General features: G+C 42.4%; 1 protein-coding gene across 1 annotated transcript in view; it reads right to left on the reverse strand.

The window, feature by feature from the left end:
• The window catches only part of CTDP1 (CTD phosphatase subunit 1), a 750,130-nt gene that overhangs the window by 500,310 nt on the left and 225,439 nt on the right, over positions 1–24,381 (reverse strand). Inside the window, exon 6 of the mRNA XM_053715845.1 lies at positions 22,627–22,717. Within this exon, the coding sequence (XP_053571820.1) occupies positions 22,627–22,717 (91 nt within the window). The remainder of the gene's footprint in view (positions 1–22,626; positions 22,718–24,381) is intronic.

The following is a 24,381-nucleotide window of genomic DNA, read 5'->3' on the forward strand; positions in this document are numbered from 1 at the left end:
TGGCTACCTCTCATCGCTAAGGAACTCCTCGATCCTCCCAGATGAGTGATGTAAGCCACTGAAGAAAAGTTGTCCGACTGGAACCTGAAAAACTGGACCATGGCTAACTGTGGCCAGGCCAGAAAAGCATTGTAGATCGCTCTCAGATCCAGAATGTTTATAGGAAGAACAGACGGAGTGCAAACTCCCTGAGCCTTCAGGGAGCCCCAGACTGCTCCGTTCCTCAGAAGGCTGGTGTCTGTTGTCACAATAACCCAAGATGGTCTGCGAAAGCAGATCCCCTGGGAGAGATGATTCAGAGACAACCACCATTGAAGAGAGGTCCTTGTCCCCTGTTCCAGAATTATTCGAGGAGACAAGACTGCATAATCCCCATTCCATTGCCTAAACATGCTTAGCTGCAGAGGTCTGAGATGAAACCGAGCAAACGGAATGATGTCCATTGCCGCCACCATCAGCCAGATTACCTCCATGCACTAAGTCACTGAAGGCCGAAGAGTGGACTGAAGGACTCGACAAGTATCGATAATCTTCGATTTCCTGACTTCTGTCAGAAAATTTTTCAATGATCTGGAATCTATTATGATTCCCAAGAAAGTTACCCTTGTGCTTGGGACTAAGGAACACTTTTCCAAATTTACCTTCCACCCATGAGATCGCGGAAAGGATAACACCATGTCCGAGTGAAATCTTGATCGCTGTAAGGATGGCGCCTGAACTAGGATGTCGTCCAGATAGGGCTCCACTGCAATGCTCCGTAACCCGAAGCACCACCAACAGCGATCCCAGAGCCCTTGTGAAAACTCTGAAGATGTGGCAAGACTGAAAGGAAGAGTCACAAACTGGAAGCGTTTGTCCAGAAAGGCAAACCTTAGAACCTGTGAATGGCTCATAAAGTTACGTGTCCTATAATCCACTGTTGTCAAATTGACCCTCTTGGATCAAAGAAAGAATGGAACAAATAGTTTCCATCTTGAAGGGCAGAACCCTAAGAAAATTGTTTAGACTCTTAAAATCTAAAAAGTGGTCTGAAGATTCCCTCTTTCTTTGGGAACCACAACCTGATAGGGATAAAAAAAACAAACCCTGTATCTGTATTGGAACTGGAACAATTACTCCCAGGTCTGAGAGGTCTCCTACGCAGTGTAAGAACGCCTCTCCTCTTGACTGATCTGCAGATAATCTTGAAAGCAGAAACCTGCCTCCGGGAGGAAAACTTTTGATCAAACCCAAGCCTGAGCGAAGACGGAAGTCTGCCCCCTACAAGATTCGATCCCGGATCGGGGACATGTCTTTCATGCAGTCTTTGATTCAACAGCAGGCTATTTAGAGATTGATCTTTTCTTTCATGTAATTAGCAAGAGTCCATGAGCTAGTGACGTATGCGATATACATTCCTACCAGGAGGGGCAAAGTTTCCCAAACCTCAAAATGCCTATAAATACACCCCTCACCACACCCACAAATCAGTTTTACAAACTTTGCCTCCTGTGGAGGTGGTGAAGTAAGTTTGTGCTAGATTCTACGTTGATATGCGCTCCGCAGCAGGTTGGAGCCCGGTTTTCCTCTCTGCGTGCAGTGAATGTCAGAGGGATGTGAAGAGAGTATTGCCTATTTGAATTCAATGATCTCCTTCTACGGGGTCTATTTCATAGGTTCTCTGTTATCGGTCGTAGAGATTCATCTCTTAGCTCCCTTTTCAGATCGACGATATACTCTTATATATACCGTTACCTCTACTGATTCTCGTTTCAGTACTCGTTTGGCTTTCTACTACATGTAGATGAGTGTCCTGGGGTAAGTAAGTCTTATTTTTGTGACACTCCAAGCTATGGTTGGGCACTTTTATATAAAATATTAAATATATGTGTTTAAACATTTATTTGCCTTGATTCAGGATGTTCAATATTCCTTATTTCAGACAGTCAGTTTCATTATTTGGGATAATGCATTTGAATAATCAATTTTTTTCTTACCTTAAAATTTGACTTTTTTCCCTGTGGGCTTCATTTTATTGCGTCATTCTTGGCACGGACTTTTTTGGCGCAAAAATTTTTTCTTTGTTTTTCTTTGTTATTTCCGGCGTCATACTTGTCGCCGGAAGTTGCGTCATTTTTTACTTTTTGCGCCAAAAATGTTGGCGTTACCGGATGTGGCGTCATTTTTGCCGCTAAAAGCATTTAGGCGCCAAATAATGTGGGCGTCTTTTTTGGCGCCAAATAATATGGGCGTCATTATTGTCTCCACATTATTTAAGTCTCATTGTTTATTTGCTTCTGGTTGCTAGAAGCTTGTTCACTGGCATTTTTTCCCATTCCTGAAACTGTCATTTAAGGAATTTGATAAATTTTGCTTTATATGTTGTTTTTTCTTTTACATATTGCAAGATGTCTCAGATTGATCCTGAATCAGAAGATATTTCTGGAAAATCGCTGCCTGATGCTGGATCTACCAAAGTTAAGTGTATTTGCTGTAAACTTGTGGTATCTGTTCCTCCAGCTGTTGTTTGTAATGAATGTCATGACAAACTTGTTAATGCAGATAATATTTCCTTTAGTAATGTTACATTACCTGTTGCTGTTCCATCAACATCTAATACTCCTGTTCCTGTTAACATAAGAGATTTTGTTTCTAAATCCATTAAGAAGGCTATGTCTGTTATTCCTCCTTCTAGTAAACGTAAAAGGTCTTTTAAAACTTCTCATTTTTCAGATCAATTTTTAAATGAACATCATCATTCTGATAATGATTCCTCTGGTTCAGAGGATTCTGTTTCAGAGGTTGATGCTGATAAATCTTCATATTTATTCAAAATGGAATTTATTCGTTCTTTACTTAAAGAAGTCTTAATTGCATTAGAAATAGAGGATTCTGGTCCTCTTGATACTAAATCTAAACGTTTAAATAAGGTTTTTAAATCTCCTGTAGTTATTCCAGAAGTTTTTCCTGTCCCTGATGCTATTTCTGAAGTAATTTCCAGGGAATTGAATAATTTGGGTAATTCATTTACTCCTTCTAAACGTTTTAAGCAATTATATCCTGTACCATCTGACAGATTAGAGTTTTGGGACAAAATCCCTAAGGTCGATGGGGCTATCTCTACTCTTGCTAAACGTACTACTATTCCTACGGCAGATAGTACTTCCTTTAAGGATCCTTTAGATAGAAAAATTTAATCCTTTCTAAGAAAAGTTTACTTATGTTCAGGTAATCTTCTTAGACCTGCTATATCTTTAGAGGATGTGGCTGCAGCTTCAACTTTTTGGTTGGAAGCTTTAGCGCAGCAAGTAACAGATCATAATTCTCATAGCATTGTTAATCTTCTTCAACATGCTAATAATTTTATTTGTGATGCCATCTTTGATATCATTAGGGTTGATGTCAGGTATATGTCTCTAGCTATTTTAGCTAGAAGAGCTTTATGGCTTAAAACTTGGAATGCTGATATGTCTTCTAAGTCAACTTTGCTTTCCCTTTCTTTCCAGGGTAATAAATTATTTGGTTCACAGTTGGATTCCATTATTTCAACTGTTACTGGGGGGAAAGGAACTTTTGTACCACAGGATAAAAAATCTAAAGGTAAATTTAGGTCTACTAATCGTTTTCGTTCCTTTCGTCACAATAAGGAACAAAAGCCTGATCCTTCCCCTACAGGAGCGGTATCAGTTTGGAAACCATCTCCAGTCTGGAATAAATCCAAGCCTTTTAGAAAGCCAAAGCCAGCTCCCAAGTCAACATGAAGGTGCGTCCCTCATTCCAGCCCAGCTGGTAGGGGGCAGATTACGATTTTTCAAAGAAATTTGGATAAATTCGATTCACAATCTTTGGATTCAGAACATTGTTTCACAAGGGTACAGAATAGGCTTCAAGATAAGGCCTCCTGCGTCCTCCGTGTCCCAGTCAATCCAGTGAAGGCTCAAGCATTTCTGAAATGTGTTTCAGATCTAGAGTTAGCTGGAGTAATTGTGCCAGTTCCAGTTCTGGAACAGGGGCTGGGGTTTTACTCAAATCTCTTCATTGTACCAAAGAAGGAGAATTCCTTCAGACCAGTTCTGGATTTAAAAATATTGAATCATTATGTAAGGATACCAACATTCAAAATGGTAACTATAAGGACTATTCTGCCTTTTGTTCAGCAAGGGCATTATATGTCCACAATAGATTTACAGGATGCATATCTGCATATTCCGATTCATCCAGATCACTATCCGTTTCTGAGATTCTCTTTCCTAGACAAGCATTACCAGTTTGTGGCTCTGCCGTTTGGCCTAGCAACAGCTCCAAGGATTTTTACAAAGGTTCTCGTGCCCTTCTGTCTGTAATCAGAGAACAGGGTATTGTGGTATTTCCTTATTTGGACGATATCTTGGTACTTGCTCAGTCTTCACATTTAGCAGAATCTCATACGAATCGACTTGCATTGTTTCTTCAAGAACATGGTTGGAGGATCAATTTACCAAAAAGTTCATTGATTCCTCAGACAAGGGTAACCTTTTTAGGTTTCCAGATAGATTCAGTGTCCATGACTCTGTCTCTGACAGACAAGAGACGTCTAAAATAAGTTTCAGCTTGTCGAAACCTTCAGTAGCCTTATGCATGGAAATTCTAGGTCTTATGACTGCTGCATCGGACGCGATCCCCTTTGCTCGTTTTCACATGCGACCTCTTCAGCTCTGTATGCTGAACCAGTGGTGCAGGGATTATACAAAGATATCTCAATTAATATCTTTAAAACCGATTGTTCGACACTCTCTGACGTGGTGGACAGACCACCATCGTTTAGTTCAGGGGGCTTCTTTTGTTCTTCCGACCTGGATTGTGATTTCAACAGATGCAAGTCTGACAGGTTGGGGAGCTGTTTGGGGGTCTCTGACAGCACAAGGGGTTTGGGAATCTCAGGAGGTGAGATTACCAATCAACATTTTGGAACTCCGTGCAATTATCAGAGCTCTTCAGTCATGACCTCTTCTAAAGAGAGAGTCGTTCATTTGTTTTCAGACGGACAATGTCACAACTGTGGCATATGTCAATAATCAAGGAGGGACTCACAGTCCTCTGGCTATGAAAGAAGTATCTAGAATACTGGTATGGGCGGAATCCAGCTCCTGTCTAATTTCTGCGGTTCATATCCCAGGTATAGACAATTGGGAAGCGGATTATCTCAGTCGCCAAACGTTACATCCGGGAGAATGGTCTCTTCACCCAGAGGTATTTCTTCAGATTGTTCAAATGTGGGGACTTCCAGAAATAGATCTGATGGCTTCTCATCTAAACAAGAAACTTCCCAGGTATCTGTCCAGATCCAGGGATCCTCAGGCGGAGGCAGTGGATGCATTGTCACTTCCTTGGAAGTATCATCCTGCCTATATCTTTCCGCCTCTAGTTCTCCTTCCAAGAGTGATTTCCAAGATTCTACAGGAGTGCTCGTTTGTTCTGCTGGTGGCTCCAGCATGGCCTCACAGGTTTTGGTATGCGGATCTTGTCCGGATGGCCACTTGCCAACCGTGGACTCTTCCATTAAGACCAGACCTTCTATCGCAAGGTCCTTTTTCCATCAGGATCTCAAATCCTTAAATTTGAAGGTATGGAGATTGAACGCTTGATTCTCAGTCATAGAGGTTTCTCTGACTCTGTGATTAATACTATGTTACAGGCTCGTAAATCTGTATCTAGGAAGATATATTATCGAGTCTGGAAGATTTACATTTCTTGGTGTTTTTCTTATCATTTTTCTTGGCATTCTTTTAGAATTCCTAGAATTTTACAGTTTCTTCAGGATGGTTTGGATAAAGGTTTGTCTGCAAGTTCCTTGAAAGGACAAATCTCTGCTCTTTCTGTTCTTTTCCACAGAAAGATTGCTAGTCGTCATGATATTCATTGTTTTGTACAGGCTTTGGTTCGTATAAAACCTGTTATTAAGTCAATTTCTCCTCCTTGGAGTTTGAATTTGGTTCTGGGGGCTCTTCAAGCTCCTCTGTTTGAACCTATGCATTCGCTGGACATTAAATTACTTTCTTGGAAAGTTTTGTTTCTTTTGGCCATCTCTTCTGCTAGAAGAGTTTCTGAATTATCTGCTCTTTCTTGTGAGTCTCCTTTTCTGATTTTTCATCAGGATAAGGCGGTGTTGCGAACTTCTTTTAAATTTTTACCTAAGGTTGTGAATTCTAACAACATTAGTAGAGAAATTGTGGTTCCTTCATTGTGTCCTAATCCTAAGAATTCTAAGGAAAGATTGTTGCATTCTTTGGATGTAGTTAGAGCTTTGAAATATTATGTTGAAGCTACTAAAAATTTCCGAAAGACTTCTAGTCTATTTGTTATCTTTTCCGGTTGTAGGAAAGGTCAGAAGGCCTCTGCCATTTCTTTGGCGTCTTGGTTAAAGTCTTTGATTCATCATGCTTATGTCGAGTCGGGTAAAACTCCGCCTCAAAGGATTACAGCTCATTCTACTAGGTCAGTTTCTACTTCCTGGGCGTTTAGGAATGAAGCTTCGGTTGATCAGATTTGCAAAGCAGCAACTTGGTCTTCTTTGCATACTTTTACTAAATTCTACCATTTTGATGTGTTTTCTTCTTCTGAAGCTGTTTTTGGTAGAAAAGTACTTCAGGCAGCTGTTTCAGTTTGATTCTTCTGCTTATAATTTCATTTTTTTTCATTATAAGATTTAAACTTTGTTTTGGGTGTGGATTATTTTCAGCGGAATTGGCTGTCTTTATTTTATCCCTCCCTCTCTAGTGACTCTTGCGTGGAAGATCCACATCTTGGGTATTCATTATCCCATACGTCACTAGCTCATGGACTCTTGCTAATTACATGAAAGAAAACATAATTTATGTAAGAACTTACCTGATAAATTCATTTCTTTCATATTAGCAAGAGTCCATGAGGCCCACCCTTTTTGTGGTGGTTATGATTTTTTTGTATAAAGCACAATTATTCCAATTCCTTATTTTTTTATGCTTTCGCACTTTTTTCTTATCACCCCACTTCTTGGCTATGCGTTAAACTGATTTGTGGGTGTGGTGAGGGGTGTATTTATAGGCATTTTGAGGTTTGGGAAACTTTGCCCCTCCTGGTAGGAATGTATATCCCATACGTCACTAGCTCATGGACTCTTGCTAATATGAAAGAAATGAATTTATCAGGTAAGTTCTTACATAAATTATGGTTTTTTTTTCTTGGTTTTTTTTTTGTAATACTTTAAATTTTCAAAAAAGAGATTATTTCCGTAAAGCCAGGTCCCAACAGGGTCTTCCCTTGGTAAGGAATCACTAAAAGTTTAGACTTAGAGCATATATCCGTAGAACAAGGCTCTAACCATGAAGCTCTGAGAGCTGTAACAGAGAAAGCTCCCAGTTTGATAACTTGAAAGGAAGAATTTGAAATAAAAAGATTAGCCAATATGAAAGCTTTTATCCTATCCTGGATTTTATCCAGGGGAGTTTATGATTTAGTAGTATCAGACAACGCATCAAATCAATATGCCATCGCCCTAATGACGGTAGCAAAAGACACAGCTGGTTGCCATTATAAGCCCTGTTGGACATCCCTTTTCTATTTTTTTCCCATAGAATCTTTAAAGAAAAAACAACTATCCTCTAAGGGTATAGTAGTTCTGTTAGCTATCCCAAAACTACTCCTTCCGCCTCCTTAGCAGAGTCGGCTATGGGAAACAGCTTTGTAAATATAGGGAATGCGTCCATCCTTATAATTTACTGGACGCACTAATATAGATGGCACCAGAAGTCTTTACTGGACGTACTATGTCAAGGTCGCCCGAGATCGTTAAAACCTTCTAAAGTAACAATTCTGAGTCTGAGTTCTCTCTCAGAAAATCCCAAAGTATATTCCTCCTTCAGTAACAGGGAGGAACCATTCGGAATAGCAACTGCTGAAATAATTCCTCTAGTAATGTTTTCTCATAACTCTGAGTGGAGTGAAAAAGGAAGCGCAGAGCACTGCATGTGGGCCATAAAATTTTGTGTGACAACTTGCCCATTGTCAACAGACTCCTAAACAGAAATCGCCGTAGAGGGAGTAGGTTCAGAAAAAAAAAAATAAGATTTTAATAAAATCTACACATAAAAACGTTAGTCACCTTAAAGCCTAAAAGTAACTTTATTTTTGTGTGCTTTTGTTCCATCCTAAATCACAAAGGATTAATTAACAAACAGCTGAAATTATTTTAATAAAATTTACACATAAAAAACGTTACTGTCTCTTTAAATCTCAAAAACAGAATTTATGTTTACCTGATAAATTACTTTCTCCAACGGTGTGTCCGGTCCACGGCGTCATCCTTACTTGTGGGATATTCTCTTCCCCAACAGGAAATGGCAAAGAGCCCAGCAAAGCTGGTCACATGATCCCTCCTAGGCTCCGCCTACCCCAGTCATTCGACCGACGTTAAGGAGGAATATTTGCATAGGAGAAACCATATGGTACCGTGGTGACTGTAGTTAAAGAAAATAAATTATCAGACCTGATTAAAAAACCAGGGCGGGCCTGTGGACCGGACACACCGTTGGAGAAAGTAATTTATCAGGTAAACATAAATTCTGTTTTCTCCAACATAGGTGTGTCCGGTCCACGGCGTCATCCTTACTTGTGGGAACCAATACCAAAGCTTTAGGACACGGATGAAGGGAGGGAGCAAATCAGGTCACCTAAATGGAAGGCACCACGGCTTGCAAAACCTTTCTCCCAAAAATAGCCTCAGAAGAAGCAAAAGTATCAAACTTGTAAAATTTGGTAAAAGTGTGCAGTGAAGACCAAGTCGCTGCCCTACATATCTGATCAACAGAAGCCTCGTTCTTGAAGGCCCATGTGGAAGCCACAGCCCTAGTGGAATGAGCTGTGATTCTTTCGGGAGGCTGCCGTCCGGCAGTCTCGTAAGCCAATCTGATGATGCTTTTAATCCAAAAAGAGAGAGAGGTAGAAGTTGCTTTTTGACCTCTCCTTTTACCGGAATAAACAACAAACAAGGAAGATGTTTGTCTAAAATCCTTTGTAGCATCTAAATAGAATTTTAGAGCGCGAACAACATCCAAATTGTGCAACAAACGTTCCTTCTTTGAAACTGGTTTCGGACACAGAGAAGGTACGATAATCTCCTGGTTAATGTTTTTGTTAGAAACAACTTTCGGAAGAAAACCAGGTTTAGTACGCAAAACCACCTTATCTGCATGGAACACCAGATAAGGAGGAGAACACTGCAGAGCAGATAATTCTGAAACTCTTCTAGCAGAAGAAATTGCAACCAAAAACAAAACTTTCCAAGATAATAATTTAATATCAACGGAATGCAAGGGTTCAAACGGAACCCCCTGAAGAACTGAAAGAACTAAATTGAGACTCCAAGGAGGAGTCAAAGGTTTGTAAACAGGCTTGATTCTAACCAGAGCCTGAACAAAGGCTTGAACATCTGGCACAGCTGCCAGCTTTTTGTGAAGTAACACCGACAAGGCAGAAATCTGTCCCTTCAGGGAACTTGCAGATAATCCTTTTTCCAATCCTTCTTGAAGGAAGGATAGAATCCTAGGAATCTTAACCTTGTCCCAAGGGAATCCTTTAGATTCACACCAACAGATATATTTTTTCCAAATCTTGTGGTAAATCTTTCGAGTTACAGGCTTTCTGGCCTGAACAAGAGTATCGATAACAGAATCTGAGAATCCTCGCTTCGATAAAATCAAGCGTTCAATCTCCAAGCAGTCAGCTGGAGTGAAACCAGATTCGGATGTTCGAACGGACCCTGAACAAGAAGGTCTCGTCTCAAAGGTAGCTTCCAAGGTGGAGCCGATGACATATTCACCAGATCTGCATACCAAGTCCTGCGTGGCCACGCAGGAGCTATCAAGATCACCGACGCCCTCTCCTGATTGATCCTGGCTACCAGCCTGGGGATGAGAGGAAACGGCGGGAACACATAAGCTAGTTTGAAGGTCCAAGGTGCTACTAGTGCATCCACTAGAGCCGCCTTGGGATCCCTGGATCTGGACCCGTAGCAAGGAACTTTGAAGTTCTGACGAGAGGCCATTAGATCCATGTCTGGAATGCCCCACAGCTGAGTGACTTGGGCAAAGATTTCCGGATGGAGTTCCCACTCCCCCGGATGCAATGTCTGACGACTCAGAAAATCCGCTTCCCAATTTTCCACTCCTGGGATGTGGATAGCAGACAGGTGGCAGGAGTGAGACTCCGCCCATAGAATGATTTTGGTCACTTCTTCCATCGCTAGGGAACTCCTTGTTCCCCCCTGATGGTTGATGTACGCAACAGTCGTCATGTTGTCTGATTGAAACCGTATGAACTTGGTCCTCGCTAGCTGAGGCCAAGCCTTGAGAGCATTGAATATCGCTCTCAGTTCCAGAATATTTATCGGTAGAAGAGATTCTTCCCGAGACCAAAGACCCTGAGCTTTCAGGGATCCCCAGACCGCGCCCCAGCCCATCAGACTGGCGTCGGTCGTGACAATGACCCACTCTGGTCTGCGGAATGTCATCCCTTGTGACAGGTTGTCCAGGGACAGCCACCAACGGAGTGAGTCTCTGGTCCTCTGATTTACTTGTATCTTTGGAGACAAGTCTGTATAGTCCCCATTCCACTGACTGAGCATGCACAGTTGTAATGGTCTTAGATGAATGCGCGCAAAAGGAACTATGTCCATTGCCGCTACCATCAACCCGATCACTTCCATGCACTGAGCTATGGAAGGAAGAGGAACGGAATGAAGTATCCGACAAGAGTCTAGAAGTTTTGTTTTTCTGGCCTCTGTTAGAAAAATCCTCATTTCTAAGGAGTCTATAATTGTTCCCAAGAAGGGAACCCTTGTTGACGGGGATAGAGAACTCTTTTCCACGTTCACTTTCCAGCCGTGAGATCTGAGAAAGGCCAGGACGATGTCCGTGTGAGCCTTTGCTTGAGGAAGGGACGACGCTTGAATCAGAATGTCGTCCAGGTAAGGTACTACTGCAATGCCCCTTGGTCTTAGCACCGCTAGAAGGGACCCTAGTACCTTTGTGAAAATCCTTGGAGCAGTGGCTAATCCGAAAGGAAGCGCCACGAACTGGTAATGTTTGTCCAGGAATGCAAACCTTAGGAACCGATGATGTTCCTTGTGGATAGGAATATGTAGATACGCATCCTTTAAATCCACCGTGGTCATGAATTGACCTTCCTGGATGGAAGGAAGAATAGTTCGAATGGTTTCCATCTTGAACGATGGAACCTTGAGAAACTTGTTTAAGATCTTGAGATCTAAGATTGGTCTGAACGTTCCCTCTTTTTTGGGAACTATGAACAGATTGGAGTAGAACCCCATCCCTTGTTCTCTTAATGGAACAGGATGAATCACTCCCATTTTTAACAGGTCTTCTACACAATGTAAGAACGCCTGTCTTTTTATGTGGTCTGAAGACAACTGAGACCTGTGGAACCTCCCCCTTGGGGGAAGTCCCTTGAATTCCAGAAGATAACCCTGGGAGACTATTTCTAGCGCCCAAGGATCCAGAACATCTCTTGCCCAAGCCTGAGCGAAGAGAGAGAGTCTGCCCCCCACCAGATCCGGTCCCGGATCGGGGGCCAATATTTCATGCTGTCTTGGTAGCAGTGGCAGGTTTCTTGGCCTGCTTTCCCTTGTTCCAGCCTTGCATTGGTCTCCAAGCTGGCTTGGCTTGAGAAGTATTACCCTCTTGCTTAGAGGACGTAGCACTTTGGGCTGGTCCGTTTTTACGAAAGGGACGAAAATTAGGTCTATTTTTTGCCTTGAAAGGCCGATCCTGAGGAAGGGCGTGGCCCTTACCCCCAGTGATATCAGAGATAATCTCTTTCAAGTCAGGGCCAAACAGCGTTTTCCCCTTGAAAGGAATGTTTAGTAGCTTGTTCTTGGAAGACGCATCAGCCGACCAAGATTTCAACCAAAGCGCTCTGCGCGCCACAATAGCAAACCCAGAATTCTTAGCCGCTAACCTAGCCAATTGCAAAGTGGCGTCTAGGGTGAAAGAATTAGCCAATTTGAGAGCATTGATTCTGTCCATAATCTCCTCATAAGGAGGAGAATCACTATCGAGCGCCTTTATCAGTTCATCAAACCAGAAACATGCGGCTGTAGTGACAGGGACAATGCATGAAATTGGTTGTAGAAGGTAACCCTGCTGAGCAAACATCTTTTTAAGCAAACCTTCTAATTTTTTATCCATAGGATCTTTGAAAGCACAACTATCCTCTATGGGTATAGTGGTGCGTTTGTTTAAAGTAGAAACCGCTCCCTCGACCTTGGGGACTGTCTGCCATAAGTCCTTTCTGGGGTCGACCATAGGAAACAATCTTTTAAATATGGGGGGAGGGACGAAAGGAATACCGGGCCTTTCCCATTCTTTATTAACAATGTCCGCCACCCGCTTGGGTATAGGAAAAGCTTCTGGGAGCCCCGGCACCTCTAGGAACTTGTCCATTTTACATAGTTTCTCTGGGATGACCAACTTTTCACAATCATCCAGAGTGGATAATACCTCCTTCAGCAAAATGCGGAGATGTTCCAACTTAAATTTAAATGCAATCACATCAGGTTCAGCCTGTTGAGAAATGTTCCCTGAATCAGTAATTTCTCCCTCAGACAAAACCTCCCTGGCCCCCTCAGATTGGGTTAGGGGCCCTTCAGAGATATTAATATCAGCGTCGTCATGCTCTTCAGTAACTAAAACAGAGCAGCCACGCTTACGCTGACAAGGGTTCATTTTGGCTAAAATGTTTTTGACAGAATTATCCATTACAGCCGTTAATTGTTGCATAGTAAGGAGTATTGGCGCGCTAGATGTACTAGGGGCCTCCTGAGTGGGCAAGACTCGTGTAGACGAAGGAGGGAATGATGCAGTACCATGCTTACTCCCCTCACTTGAGGAATCATCTTGGGCATCATTGTCATTATCACATAAATCACATTTATTTAAATGAATAGGAATTCTGGCTTCCCCACATTCAGAACACAGTCTATCTGGTAGTTCAGACATGTTAAACAGGCATAAACTTGATAAGAAAGTACAAAAAACGTTTTAAAATAAAACCGTTACTGTCACTTTAAATTTTAAACTGAACACACTTTATTACTGCAATTGCGAAAAAACATGAAGGAATTGTTCAAAATTCACCAAATTTTCACCACAGTGTCTTAAAGCCTTAAAAGTATTGCACACCAAATTTGGAAGCTTTAACCCTTAAAATAACGGAACCGGAGCCGTTTTAAAACTTTAACCCCTTTACAGTCCCTGGTATCTGCTTTGCTGAGACCCAACCAACCCAAAGGGGAATACGATACCAAATGACGCCTTCAGAAAGTCTTTTCTAAGTATCAGAGCTCCTCTCACATGCGACTGCATGCCATGCCTCTCAAAAACAAGTGCGCCACACCGGCGCGAAAATGAGGCTCTGCTTATGCTTTGGGAAAGCCCCTAAGAAATAAGGTGTCTAATACAGTGCCTGCCGATATTATTATATCTAAAAACCCAGATAAAATGATTCCTCAAGGCTAAATATGTGTTAATAATGAATCGATTTAGCCCAGAAAAGTCTACAGTCTTAATAAGCCCTTGTGAAGCCCTTATTTACGATCGTAATAAACATGGCTTACCGGATCCCATAGGGAAAATGACAGCTTCCAGCATTACATCGTCTTGTTAGAATGTGTCATACCTCAAGCAGCAAGAGACTGCACACTGTTCCCCCAACTGAAGTTAATTGCTCTCAACAGTCCTGTGTGGAACAGCCATGGATTTTAGTTACGGTTGCTAAAATCATTTTCCTCATACAAACAGAAATCTTCATCTCTTTTCTGTTTCTGAGTAAATAGTACATACCAGCACTATTTCAAAATAACAAACTCTTGATTGAATAATAAAAACTACAGTTAAACACTAAAAAACTCTAAGCCATCTCCGTGGAGATGTTGCCTGTACAACGGCAAAGAGAATGACTGGGGTAGGCGGAGCCTAGGAGGGATCATGTGACCAGCTTTGCTGGGCTCTTTGCCATTTCCTGTTGGGGAAGAGAATATCCCACAAGTAAGGATGACGCCGTGGACCGGACACACCTATGTTGGAGAAAGTAACTATTTTTTGTGTGCTTTTGTTCCATCCAAAGTCATAATGGATAAATAAATAGCTGAAATACTTTTAATAAAATTAACAGATAAAAACCTTACTGTCTCTTTAGATTTTAAACCAAGTTTTTATTTTTGTGTGCAGAAAAGAGTTAGATTAGCACACAAGTATCATAGCACCTACAAACATCTCAGATAAACCTTGCTAAAGGTGATCCATCAGTACTTCACACTTAGAACTTCATGTTTCTTAACAACATGACCTAATTCCCAAGCAGAACAGGAGCGCAGTCCTTCATTTGTATTCTGTATCAAACAAAAAATTTCCCACATCTTGCAGAGAAAGATAACTGCTGATTCCTAATAAGGAGAAACTGCTTTATTTGTCACTGCACAACTTCTCTCTTGCGCAGTGAAAACTTACAGCTCTCCAGAAGAGAAGGGGAAAAGGCATGCTATGTAAAAGCCGTCTCCCTAAGGACCGCCCATCGTGGGCGTTAACCATACAGGAAACTCCCGGTCGGCACAATGTGTATATAACCGCCGGGAAAAGTGACCAATGCACAAGCAAAAAGCCCCAATGCCTAATGAACAAATAAAGCGCCCATTAAAAATCATGACAGAATAAATAGTCTCCCGGTCAGCATGATAGTTTATATAACCGCTGGGAGATGAGGCCACTGCAACCGCTAGACTGGTTAAAGCCTAATAACAAGTGCCCAATTACGCTCTAAGAGAGCGATGTGATTACAGAGAGCGCTGTCAGTATAGTAATCTCCCGGTCGGCTTGATTGTTTATGTAACCGCCGGGAGATGAGGCCTCTTTAATCGTTAGCCTGTCCCAGAGCCTAATAATAAAGTGCCCAATTACGCTCAAAGAGAGCAATGTCAATACAGTAATCTCCCGGTCAGCATGTTTGTATTATGCAACCGCCGGGAGTGTCTGTGACAATTGATTTGCGTGTAGCTGTCGAGTATAGTCTGCCAAACCTAAAGGAGAATTCATACCTGAATAAAATAAAGAGCCCATATTTTTCATAAATAAAAAGAGAGAAGCGCTCAACCTGAGAACGAACAATAGCATAATAGCTTGCTCAATGGCTAGTTACCACCCAAGAAGCAGCCTCTTTTTCTTTTTTTGTGCCTTTCACAGAGAAGAACTTTCCTGAAGCATATTAGTCTGATCCTGACTTAACAGTACAGTCCAGCCCCGAAATACCAGGCAATCCCTCTCTGAACGAGAGAAACAGCAAAACCCCAGACGTACGTTTCGGCCTATTGTGGGCCTCGTCAGTGAGATGCAGCCATATCCCTCTAGGCACACTGAGCAACGGGTCCACGCCTGGCTTCCCGCATCACACTTAGTGAGACTTCCCTAAATGTCATAATTTGCATAAATAAAAAGAGAAGCGCTCAACCTGAGAACAAACAATAGCATAATAGCTCGCTCTGTGGCTAGTTACCACCCAAGAAACAGCCTCTTTTTGCTCAACATGTGCCTCTCCCAGAGAAGAACTTTCCTGAAGCATATCAGTCTGATCCTGACTTCACAGTACAATCCAGCCCTGAAATACCAGGCAATCCCTCTCTGAACGAGAGAAACCGCAAAACCCCAGATATCTTTCACTAAGGGCTTCCCATTTACAACGTGAGTGGCCAACTTCTTCTGAGTTCTTCTTTTTTCTTTTAACCCCAGAAATAAAAAGCGGCACTTACCTCACAGTCTGCCTACAGCAAAGGCAGCTCCCAGGTTTGTGAAGTCTTACTCCTCACATGGACCTGAGGATCAAAAGTAAACATAATTTATCCTTACCTGATAAATTTATTTCTCTTGTAGTGTGTTCAGTCCACGGGTCATCCATTACTTATGGGATATATTCTCCTACCCAACAGGAAGTTGCAAGAGGATCACCCAAGCAGAGCTGCTATATAGCTCCTCCCCTCACATGTCATATCCAGTCATTCGACCGAAACAAGACGAGAAAGGAGAAACTATAAGGTGCAGTGGTGACTGGAGTTATAATTTTAAAATTTAGAACCTGCCTGAAAAAGACAGGGCGGGCCGTGGACTGAACACATTACAAGAGAAATAAATTTATCAGGTAAGCATAAATTATGTTTTCTCTTGTTAAGTGTGTTCAGTCCACGGGTCATCCATTACTTATGGGATACCAATACCAAAGCTAAGTACACGGATGATGGGAGGGACAAGGCAGGAACATTAAACAGAAGGAACCACTGCCTGTAGAACCTTTCTCCCAAAACCAGCCTCCGAAGAAGCGAAAGTGTCAAATTTGTAAAATTTGGAAAAAGTATGAAGTGAAGACCAAGTTGCAGCCTTGCAAATCTGTTCAACAGAGGCCTCATTCTTAAAAGCCCAGGTGGAAGCCACAGCTCTGGTGGAATGAGCTGTAATTCTTTCAGGAGGCTGCTGTCCAGCAGTCTCATAGGCTAAACGTATTATGCTACGAAGCCAAAAAGAGAGAGAGGTAGCCGAAGCCTTTTGACCTCTCCTCTGTCCAGAGTAAACGACAAACAGAGAAGAAGCTTGTCTAAAATCTTTAGTTGCCTGTAAGTAGAACTTCAGAGCACGGACCACGTCTAGATTATGCAAAAGACGTTCCTTCTTTGAAGAAGGATTAGGACATAATGATGGAACAACAGTCTCTTGATTGATATTCCTGTTAGAAACAACCTTAGGTAAAAACCCAGGTTTAGTACGCAGAACTACCTTGTCTGAATGAAAGATCAGATAAGGAGAATCACAATGTAAGGCAGATAACTCAGAGACTCTTCGAGCCGAGGAAATAGCCATCAAAAACAAAACTTTCCAAGATAAAAGCTTAATATCAATGGAATGAAGGGGTTCAAACGGAACACCCTGAAGAACTTTAAGAACCAAGTTTAAGCTCCACGGAGGAGCAACAGCTTTAAACACAGGCTTAATTCTAGCCAAAGCCTGACAAAAGGCCTGGACGTCTGGATGCTCTGCCAGACGTTTGTGTAAAAGAATAGACAGAGCTGAAATGTGTCCCTTTAGCGAACTAGCGGATAAACCCTTTTCTAAACCCTCTTGTAGAAAGGCTAATATCCTAGGAATCCTAACCTTACTCCATGAGTAACTCTTGGATTCGCACCAATATAAATATTTACGCCATATCTTATGGTAAATTTTTCTTGTCACAGGTTTCCGAGCCTGTATTAATGTATAAATAACCGAATCCGAAAACCCACGCTTTGATAGAATCAAGCGTTCAATTTCCAGGCAGTCAGCCTCAGAGAAATTAGGTTTGGATGGTTGAAAGGACCCTGAATTAGGAGGTCCTGCCTCAGAGGAAGAGACCATGGTGGACAGGACGACATGTCCACTAGGTCTGCATACCAGGTCCTGCGTGGCCACGCAGGCGCTATCAGAATTACCGATGCCCTCTCCTGTTTGATCCTGGCAATCAGTCGAGGTAGCAACGGAAATGGTGGAAACACATAAGCTATGTTGAAAACCCAAGGGGCTGCTAATGCATCTACCAGCACCGCTCCCGGGTCCCTGGACCTGGATCCGTAACAAGGAAGCTTCGCGTTCTGGCGAGATGCCATGAGATCCAGATCTGGTTTGCCCCAACGACGAATCAGTTGAGCAAATACCTCCGGGTGAAGTTCCCACTCTCCCGGATGAAAAGTCTGGCAACTTAGGAAATCCGCCTCCCAGTTCTCTAAGCCTGGGATGTGAATCGCTGACAGGTGGCAAGAGTGAGACTCTGCCCAGCGAATTATCTTCGAGACTTCCAACATCGCTAGGGAACTCCTGGTTCCCCCTTGATGATTGATGTAAGCCACAGTCGTGATATTGTCCGACTGAAATCTGATGAACCTCAGCTTTGCTAACTGAGGCCAAGCTAGAAGAGCATTGAATATTGCTCTTAATTCTAGAATGTTTATTGGGAGGAGTTTCTCCTCCTGAGTCCACGATCCCTGAGCCTTCAGGGAATTCCAGACTGCTCCCCAGCCTAGAAGGCTGGCATCCGTTGTTACAATCGTCCAATCTGGCCTGCGAAAGGTCATTCCTTTGGACAGATGAACCGGTGACAACCACCAGAGAAGCGAATCTCTGGTCTCCTGGTCCAGATTTAGCAAAGGGGACAGATCTGAGTAATCCCCGTTCCATTGACTGAGCATGCATAGTTGCAGCGGTCTGAGATGCAGTCGCGCAAATGGCACTATGTCCATTGCCGCGACCATTAAGCCGATTACCTCCATGCACTGAGCTACTGATAGGCTTGGAACGGAATGAAGGACACGGCAAGCATTGAGAATCTTTGATAACCTGGACTCCGTCAGGTAAATCTTCATCTCTACAGAATCTATAAGAGTCCCTAGAAAAGGAACCCTTGTGAGTGGTAACAGAGAACTCTTTTCCACGTTCACTTTCCACCCATGCAACCTCAGAAATGCTAGAACTATCTCTGTATGAGACTTTGCATTCTGAAAACTTGACGCTTGTATCAGAATGTCGTCTAGGTACGGAGCCACCGCTATGCCTCGTGGTCTTAGTACCGCCAGAAGTGAGCCCAGAACCTTCGTAAAAATTCTCAGGGCCGTGGCTAACCCGAAGGGAAGAGCCACAAACTGGTAATGCCTGTCTAGAAAGGCAAACCTCAGGTACCGATAATGATCTTTGTGAATCGGTATATGAAGGTAAGCATCCTTTAAGTCCACCGTGGTCATATATTGACCCTCTTGGATCATGGGTAGGATGGTTCGAATGGTTTCCATCTTGAGTGGATCACCCCCATGATTAAGAGGTCTTGTACACATTGTAGAAATGCCTCTCTCTTTACTAGGTTTGTCGATAACCTCGAAAGATGGAACCTCCCTTGTGGAGGAGAGGTTTTGAAATCCAGAAGGTATCCCTGAGATATAATCTTTAACGTCCAGGGATCCTGCACATCTCTTGCCCAAGCCTGGGCAAAGAGAGAAAGTCTGCCCCCCACTAAATCCGTCTCTGGATAGGGGGCCCTGACTTCATGCTGTCTTAGGGGCGGGAGTAGGCTTTCTGGCCTGCTTGCCCTTGTTCCATGACTGGTTGCCTTTCCAACCTTGTCTGTAACGAGCAGTAGTTCCTTCCTGTTTTGGAGCGGAGGAAGTCGATGCTGCTCCTGCCTTGAAGTTACGAAAGGCACGAAAATTAGACTGTTTGGCCTTTGGTTTGGCCCTGTCCTGAGGAAGGGCGTGGCCCTTACCTCCCGTAATGTCAGCAATAATTTCCTTCAAGCCGGGCCCGAATAAGGTCTGCCCTTTGAAAGGAATGTTAAGTAGTTTAGACTTGGAAGTTACATCCGCTGACCAGGATTTAAGCCAGAGCGCTCTGTGCGCCTGTATGGCGAATCCGGAATTTTTAGCCGTAAGTTTGGTTAGATGTACTACGGCATCTGAAACAAACGCATTAGCTTGCTTAAGGGTTCTAACTTTGCTCAAGGCCTCATCCAACGGCTCTGTGCGAATCGCCTCTTCCAGAGACTCAAACCAGAATGCCGCTGCAGCCGTGACAGGCGCAATGCATGCAAGAGGCTGCAATATAAAACCCTGTTGAACAAACATTTTCTTAAGATAACCCTCTAATTTTTTATCCATTGGATCTGAGAAAGCACAGCTATCCTCCACCGGGATAGTGGTACGCTTGGCTAACGTAGAAACTGCTCCCTCCACCTTAGGGACCGTCTGCCATAAGTCTCGTGTGGTGGCGTCTATAGGGAACATTTTTCTAAATATCGGGGGAGGGGAAAAAGGCACACCGGGTCTATCCCACTCCTTACTTATAATTTCTGTAAGTCTTTTTGGTATAGGAAAAACGTCAGTACACACCGGTACCGCATAGTATCTATCCAACCTACACAATTTCTCTGGAATTGCCACCGTGTCGCAATCATTCAGAGCCGCCAATACCTCCCCTAGTAACACACGGAGGTTCTCAAGCTTAAATTTAAAATTTGAAATTTCTGAATCCGGTCTCCCCGGATCAGAACCGTCACCGACAGAATGAAGCTCACCGTCCTCATGTTCTGCAAATTGTGACGCAGTATCAGACATGGCTCTCGTGTCATCAGCGCGCTCTGTCCTTAACCCAGAGCTATCGCGTTTGCCCCTTAATTCGGGCATATTATATAATACTTCTTTCATAACATTAGCCATATCATGTAAAGTGATTTGTAAGGGCCTAGATGTACTAGGTGTCTCAATCCTACGCATCTCCCGAGCGGGAGACGCAGGTACTGACACGTGAGGAGAGTTAGGCGGCATAACTTCCCCCTCGTTGTCTGGTGATAGCTTCTTTATCGGTACAGATTGACTTTTATTCAAAGCAATATCAATACAATTGGTACACATCGTTCTATTGGGCTCCACATTGGCTTTTGAACATGATGAACAAACAGTTTCCTCTGAATCAGACATGTTTAAAACAGACTTAGCAATGAAACTAACAAGCTTGGAAATCACTTTCAATAAGTGTACAAGCAATATAAAAAAACGCTGCAGCGCTTCAAAAATACAGATATAATTAAACAATTCTTAACAAGAAGTGTATTATTAGCAGAGGATTGCACCCATTAGCAAAAGGATGATTAACCCCTCAATACCCAAAACGGATAAAACAGATATCAATTAAAATTTAAAGCTTTTAATCACAGTCAGCACACTGTCACAGATCTGCTGTGACTGATTACCTCCCTCACAAATGAAATTTGCAGACCCCTGAGCTCTCTAGAGACGTCCTGGATCAAGGAGGAAGAAGCAGAAAGACTGTGCAATAATTTTAACTGCGCAACAAGGCGCTAAAACAAGGGCCCTCCCACTCCAATCACAACAGTGGGAGCCCATATATAACGGTTTCCATGCAGAAAAATATGTTAGCCATGTGGAAAAAAATCATGCCCAAAGCGATTTATCACCAAAGTACCTCACAAAAACGAATAACATGCCAGTAAACGTTTTATTAAAAAACATTTTTCAATGTCATGCAAAGCTATCACTAAGCCTGCTACCAGTCGCTACCACTGCAGAGAAGGCTTAAGTATTATTTCAGCGTTAACAGTATTTTCTCAGTCAAATTCTAGTCCCTAGAATATAACTCGACTGCGCATAAATTTATCAGCCTGATACCAGTTGCTACTACTGCATTTAAGGCTGTACTTACATCATATGGTAACAGCAGTATTTTCTTAGTCAATTCCATTCCCAGAAAATAAAGTACTGCACATACCTCATTTGCGGAGGACCCCGCATGCTATTCCCAGTTTCTGAAGTTTACCCCACTCCTCAGAATGTCGAGAACAGCCAGTGGATCTTAGTTACGCCTGCTAAGATCATAGATAAAAAATGCAGGCAGTTTCTTCTTCCAAATACTGCCTGAGATAGAAAAAACAGCACACTCCGGTGCCATTTAAAATAACAAACTTTTGATTGAAGAATAGTTAAGTAAAAACTCCAGCTCCTCTCGCGACCTTCTTTGTTGAGGGTTGCAAGAGAATGACTGGATATGACATGTGAGGGGAGGAGCTATATAGCAGCTCTGCTTGGGTGATACTCTTGCAACTTCCTGTTGGGAAGGAGAATATATCCCATAAGTAATGGATGACCCGTGGACTGAACACACTTAACAAGAGAAAACACTGAGTAATATACCTCAGATTTTTCCAGGTTATGGCAGCAACAGTATATGGAAGGCGCAGTGAGAATTATGTCCCACAAGTTCCCATTGCTCTAAAGCCACCAAAAGCTCTACTGTAGAGACTGATATGGACTACGGCTACACCCTAGAACAAAGCAGCACACTCTGGCACTACTTTAAAAATAATAAACTCTTTATTGAAGAATCTAACCTAACACCTCACTTTACCTCTTCCTATCACTAACGTAGGCAAAGAGAATGACTGGAGTGGGAGGGAAGGGAGGAGCTATTTAACAGCTCTGCTGTGGTGCTCTTTGCCTCCTTCTGCTGACAAGGAGGTGAATATCCCATTAAAATTAAGATGATCTGTGGACTCATCGGGTCTTAAAAAAGAAAAGAAAAAGGCATTATCTATCTTTTTAAACAACAACAATTCCGGTGTAGACTGTCCCTTTAACTCAGATGCACCCACTCTACTGTGCATATTAGCTGCAAATATGACTACTTCCAGTAGAGTCCATCCAGTGCTGTGCCAGCACAGAAGAGGCTTTATATCTGGAGAATATCGACGACCCAACATAAGGAAACTAAGTGTCTCACTGCACGATACTCCCCTCCCCTATTTCCGAAGTAGCAGCTCTCAGAGGAATAATAGGCCTCAAATCAGTTTGAGGACCTCTCTGTGGGAGGGATTAAGTGCTCAGAGCTTTGGGAATCTTTGCCTCATCCTAGTTGACAGGAAATTAATCCCAGGAGTAATGGGTGATGGACTCTCAATTTATGAAATAAATCAGATTAAATTAAATCTAATTAGCAGGTGTATATCTGTGTGTATAAGTATAAACATTGTGTTTGTAATCATACTAACCTAAGGTTCCCAGTTTTTGAAAAGGGATCAATACATTCATCTCTGGACAATATTCGATGAGAAAAGAGTTTTTTTTCAGGGTCTAAAAATCCTGTAGAAAAGAAAAAGCAAAAAATAAAAAAAACAAAGACTTAATTATGAATGTAATTAAAACCTATAATTAATTAAAGCATATATATTTATTTATACACACACACATATATATATAATAAAAATATATATATATAAAAAAAAATATGTATATATATATATATATATATATACATATACATACACACACATAGTGACAACTCATGATATAGCAGATATATAATATGTGCTAGCTAAATACATATGCTAGCTACATTGTGTATGTATGTGTTTATGTATGTATCCCATTTTTACCGAAAGAGGGGAAAAAAGGCCGAAAATTACTCCCCCCCCCCCCCCCATCCCCATCCTGTATAAGTGGGGCCGGCGTTCGGCCCCAAGGCAGAACATGCTGCGATCTGCTATGTCATCGCAGAAAATGCAGCATGTCTGCAGAAAGAGCAGAACATCTGGCCAGCTCTTCATAATCCCTCTACTACCATGTTCAGTCCTGATCGGTTTTGCTGGGACGCATTAGAGAACCTAGCCATCAGTTCTCTGCCACAAGCGCAAACTACATTTCCCAGCATGCTATGCCTTCAGACCAGAGTGAGCAGACAGGAAGTATATACCCGCCGTTTAAAGGGACATAAAACAAGTTGGGAAGAGACAAAATATAATATGTACTTTAATTACTTTACCTGCAAATTTATACTGCAATGCTTCGTCATTAACCCTTTCTTTTAAGTTTCTGAATTCTACAGCTCTAACTCCCCCCACAATATGACTGTATCTATCTCCACCTTTGCTTTTGTAGAATGCAAGGCTTTAACACTGATTACCTGCTGGAGCATGCCAAGAAGCAAATAAGCTGCTGTGAACTCAGTTGAAATACAAGTCCTCTGTTTCTGATGCTAAACACTAAAAAGAAGAGGTGGATCAGATGTCTCCAGACAGCATAGCTATGTAACTAATTGTGCTTATTTTTGAAAATTATTTTAAAATACTTGCCAGCAATTTAAAAAAAAAAATGATATGCAAACTATTTTTAATTAATTAGCCCTTTTAGGATATGCACAGATCTCAACCTGTTTTATGGCACTTTAAAAATGGAATAGGATGCTTCTATGCAGTACCAGGTTTTCATGCAGGTATAGACATCATGGAGACCGGGCAAACAAAGGGCACATATTGCTCCTCTGTAGCACAGCACACAACTATAGGCAGTGTGGGGAACAGCTAATAAGGAGTGTGAATATTACACCACTGTAGCACTGCACACAAGAATAGTCACTGCATGGATGCCGTAATTAAAAGGGTGCGTTTTGCTCTTCTGTAGCGCTGCACACAACTATAGGCAGCGCGGGAACCGGGCTAATAGTTGCACACAACTATTGCCCCCGTAATTAAATGGTGCATTTTGCTCCTCTGCCAGCGTCAGGGTATCTATAGCTGCATGGAATCCCGGCACTGCAGTTATATTATATACCATTTCAATGCCGGCTTTCTTTAGAGCGTACTATAGGGCCAGTGTAGCAATACCTCCTGTATTTTCAAAAACCATTTGTGCATATACAGTTGTTGGATCACTGACAGAGCGTTGGGACCCAGTAGGAATAAAGCAATGTGCTGTTCGAGTTCCACATCTGAGCAAGTATAGCTCACCCTACAAGTTGTTAAACCAAT

The sequence above is a fragment of the Bombina bombina genome, chromosome 5 (assembly GCF_027579735.1).
Source record: "Bombina bombina isolate aBomBom1 chromosome 5, aBomBom1.pri, whole genome shotgun sequence".
Taxonomy (NCBI): Eukaryota; Metazoa; Chordata; class Amphibia; order Anura; family Bombinatoridae; genus Bombina; species Bombina bombina.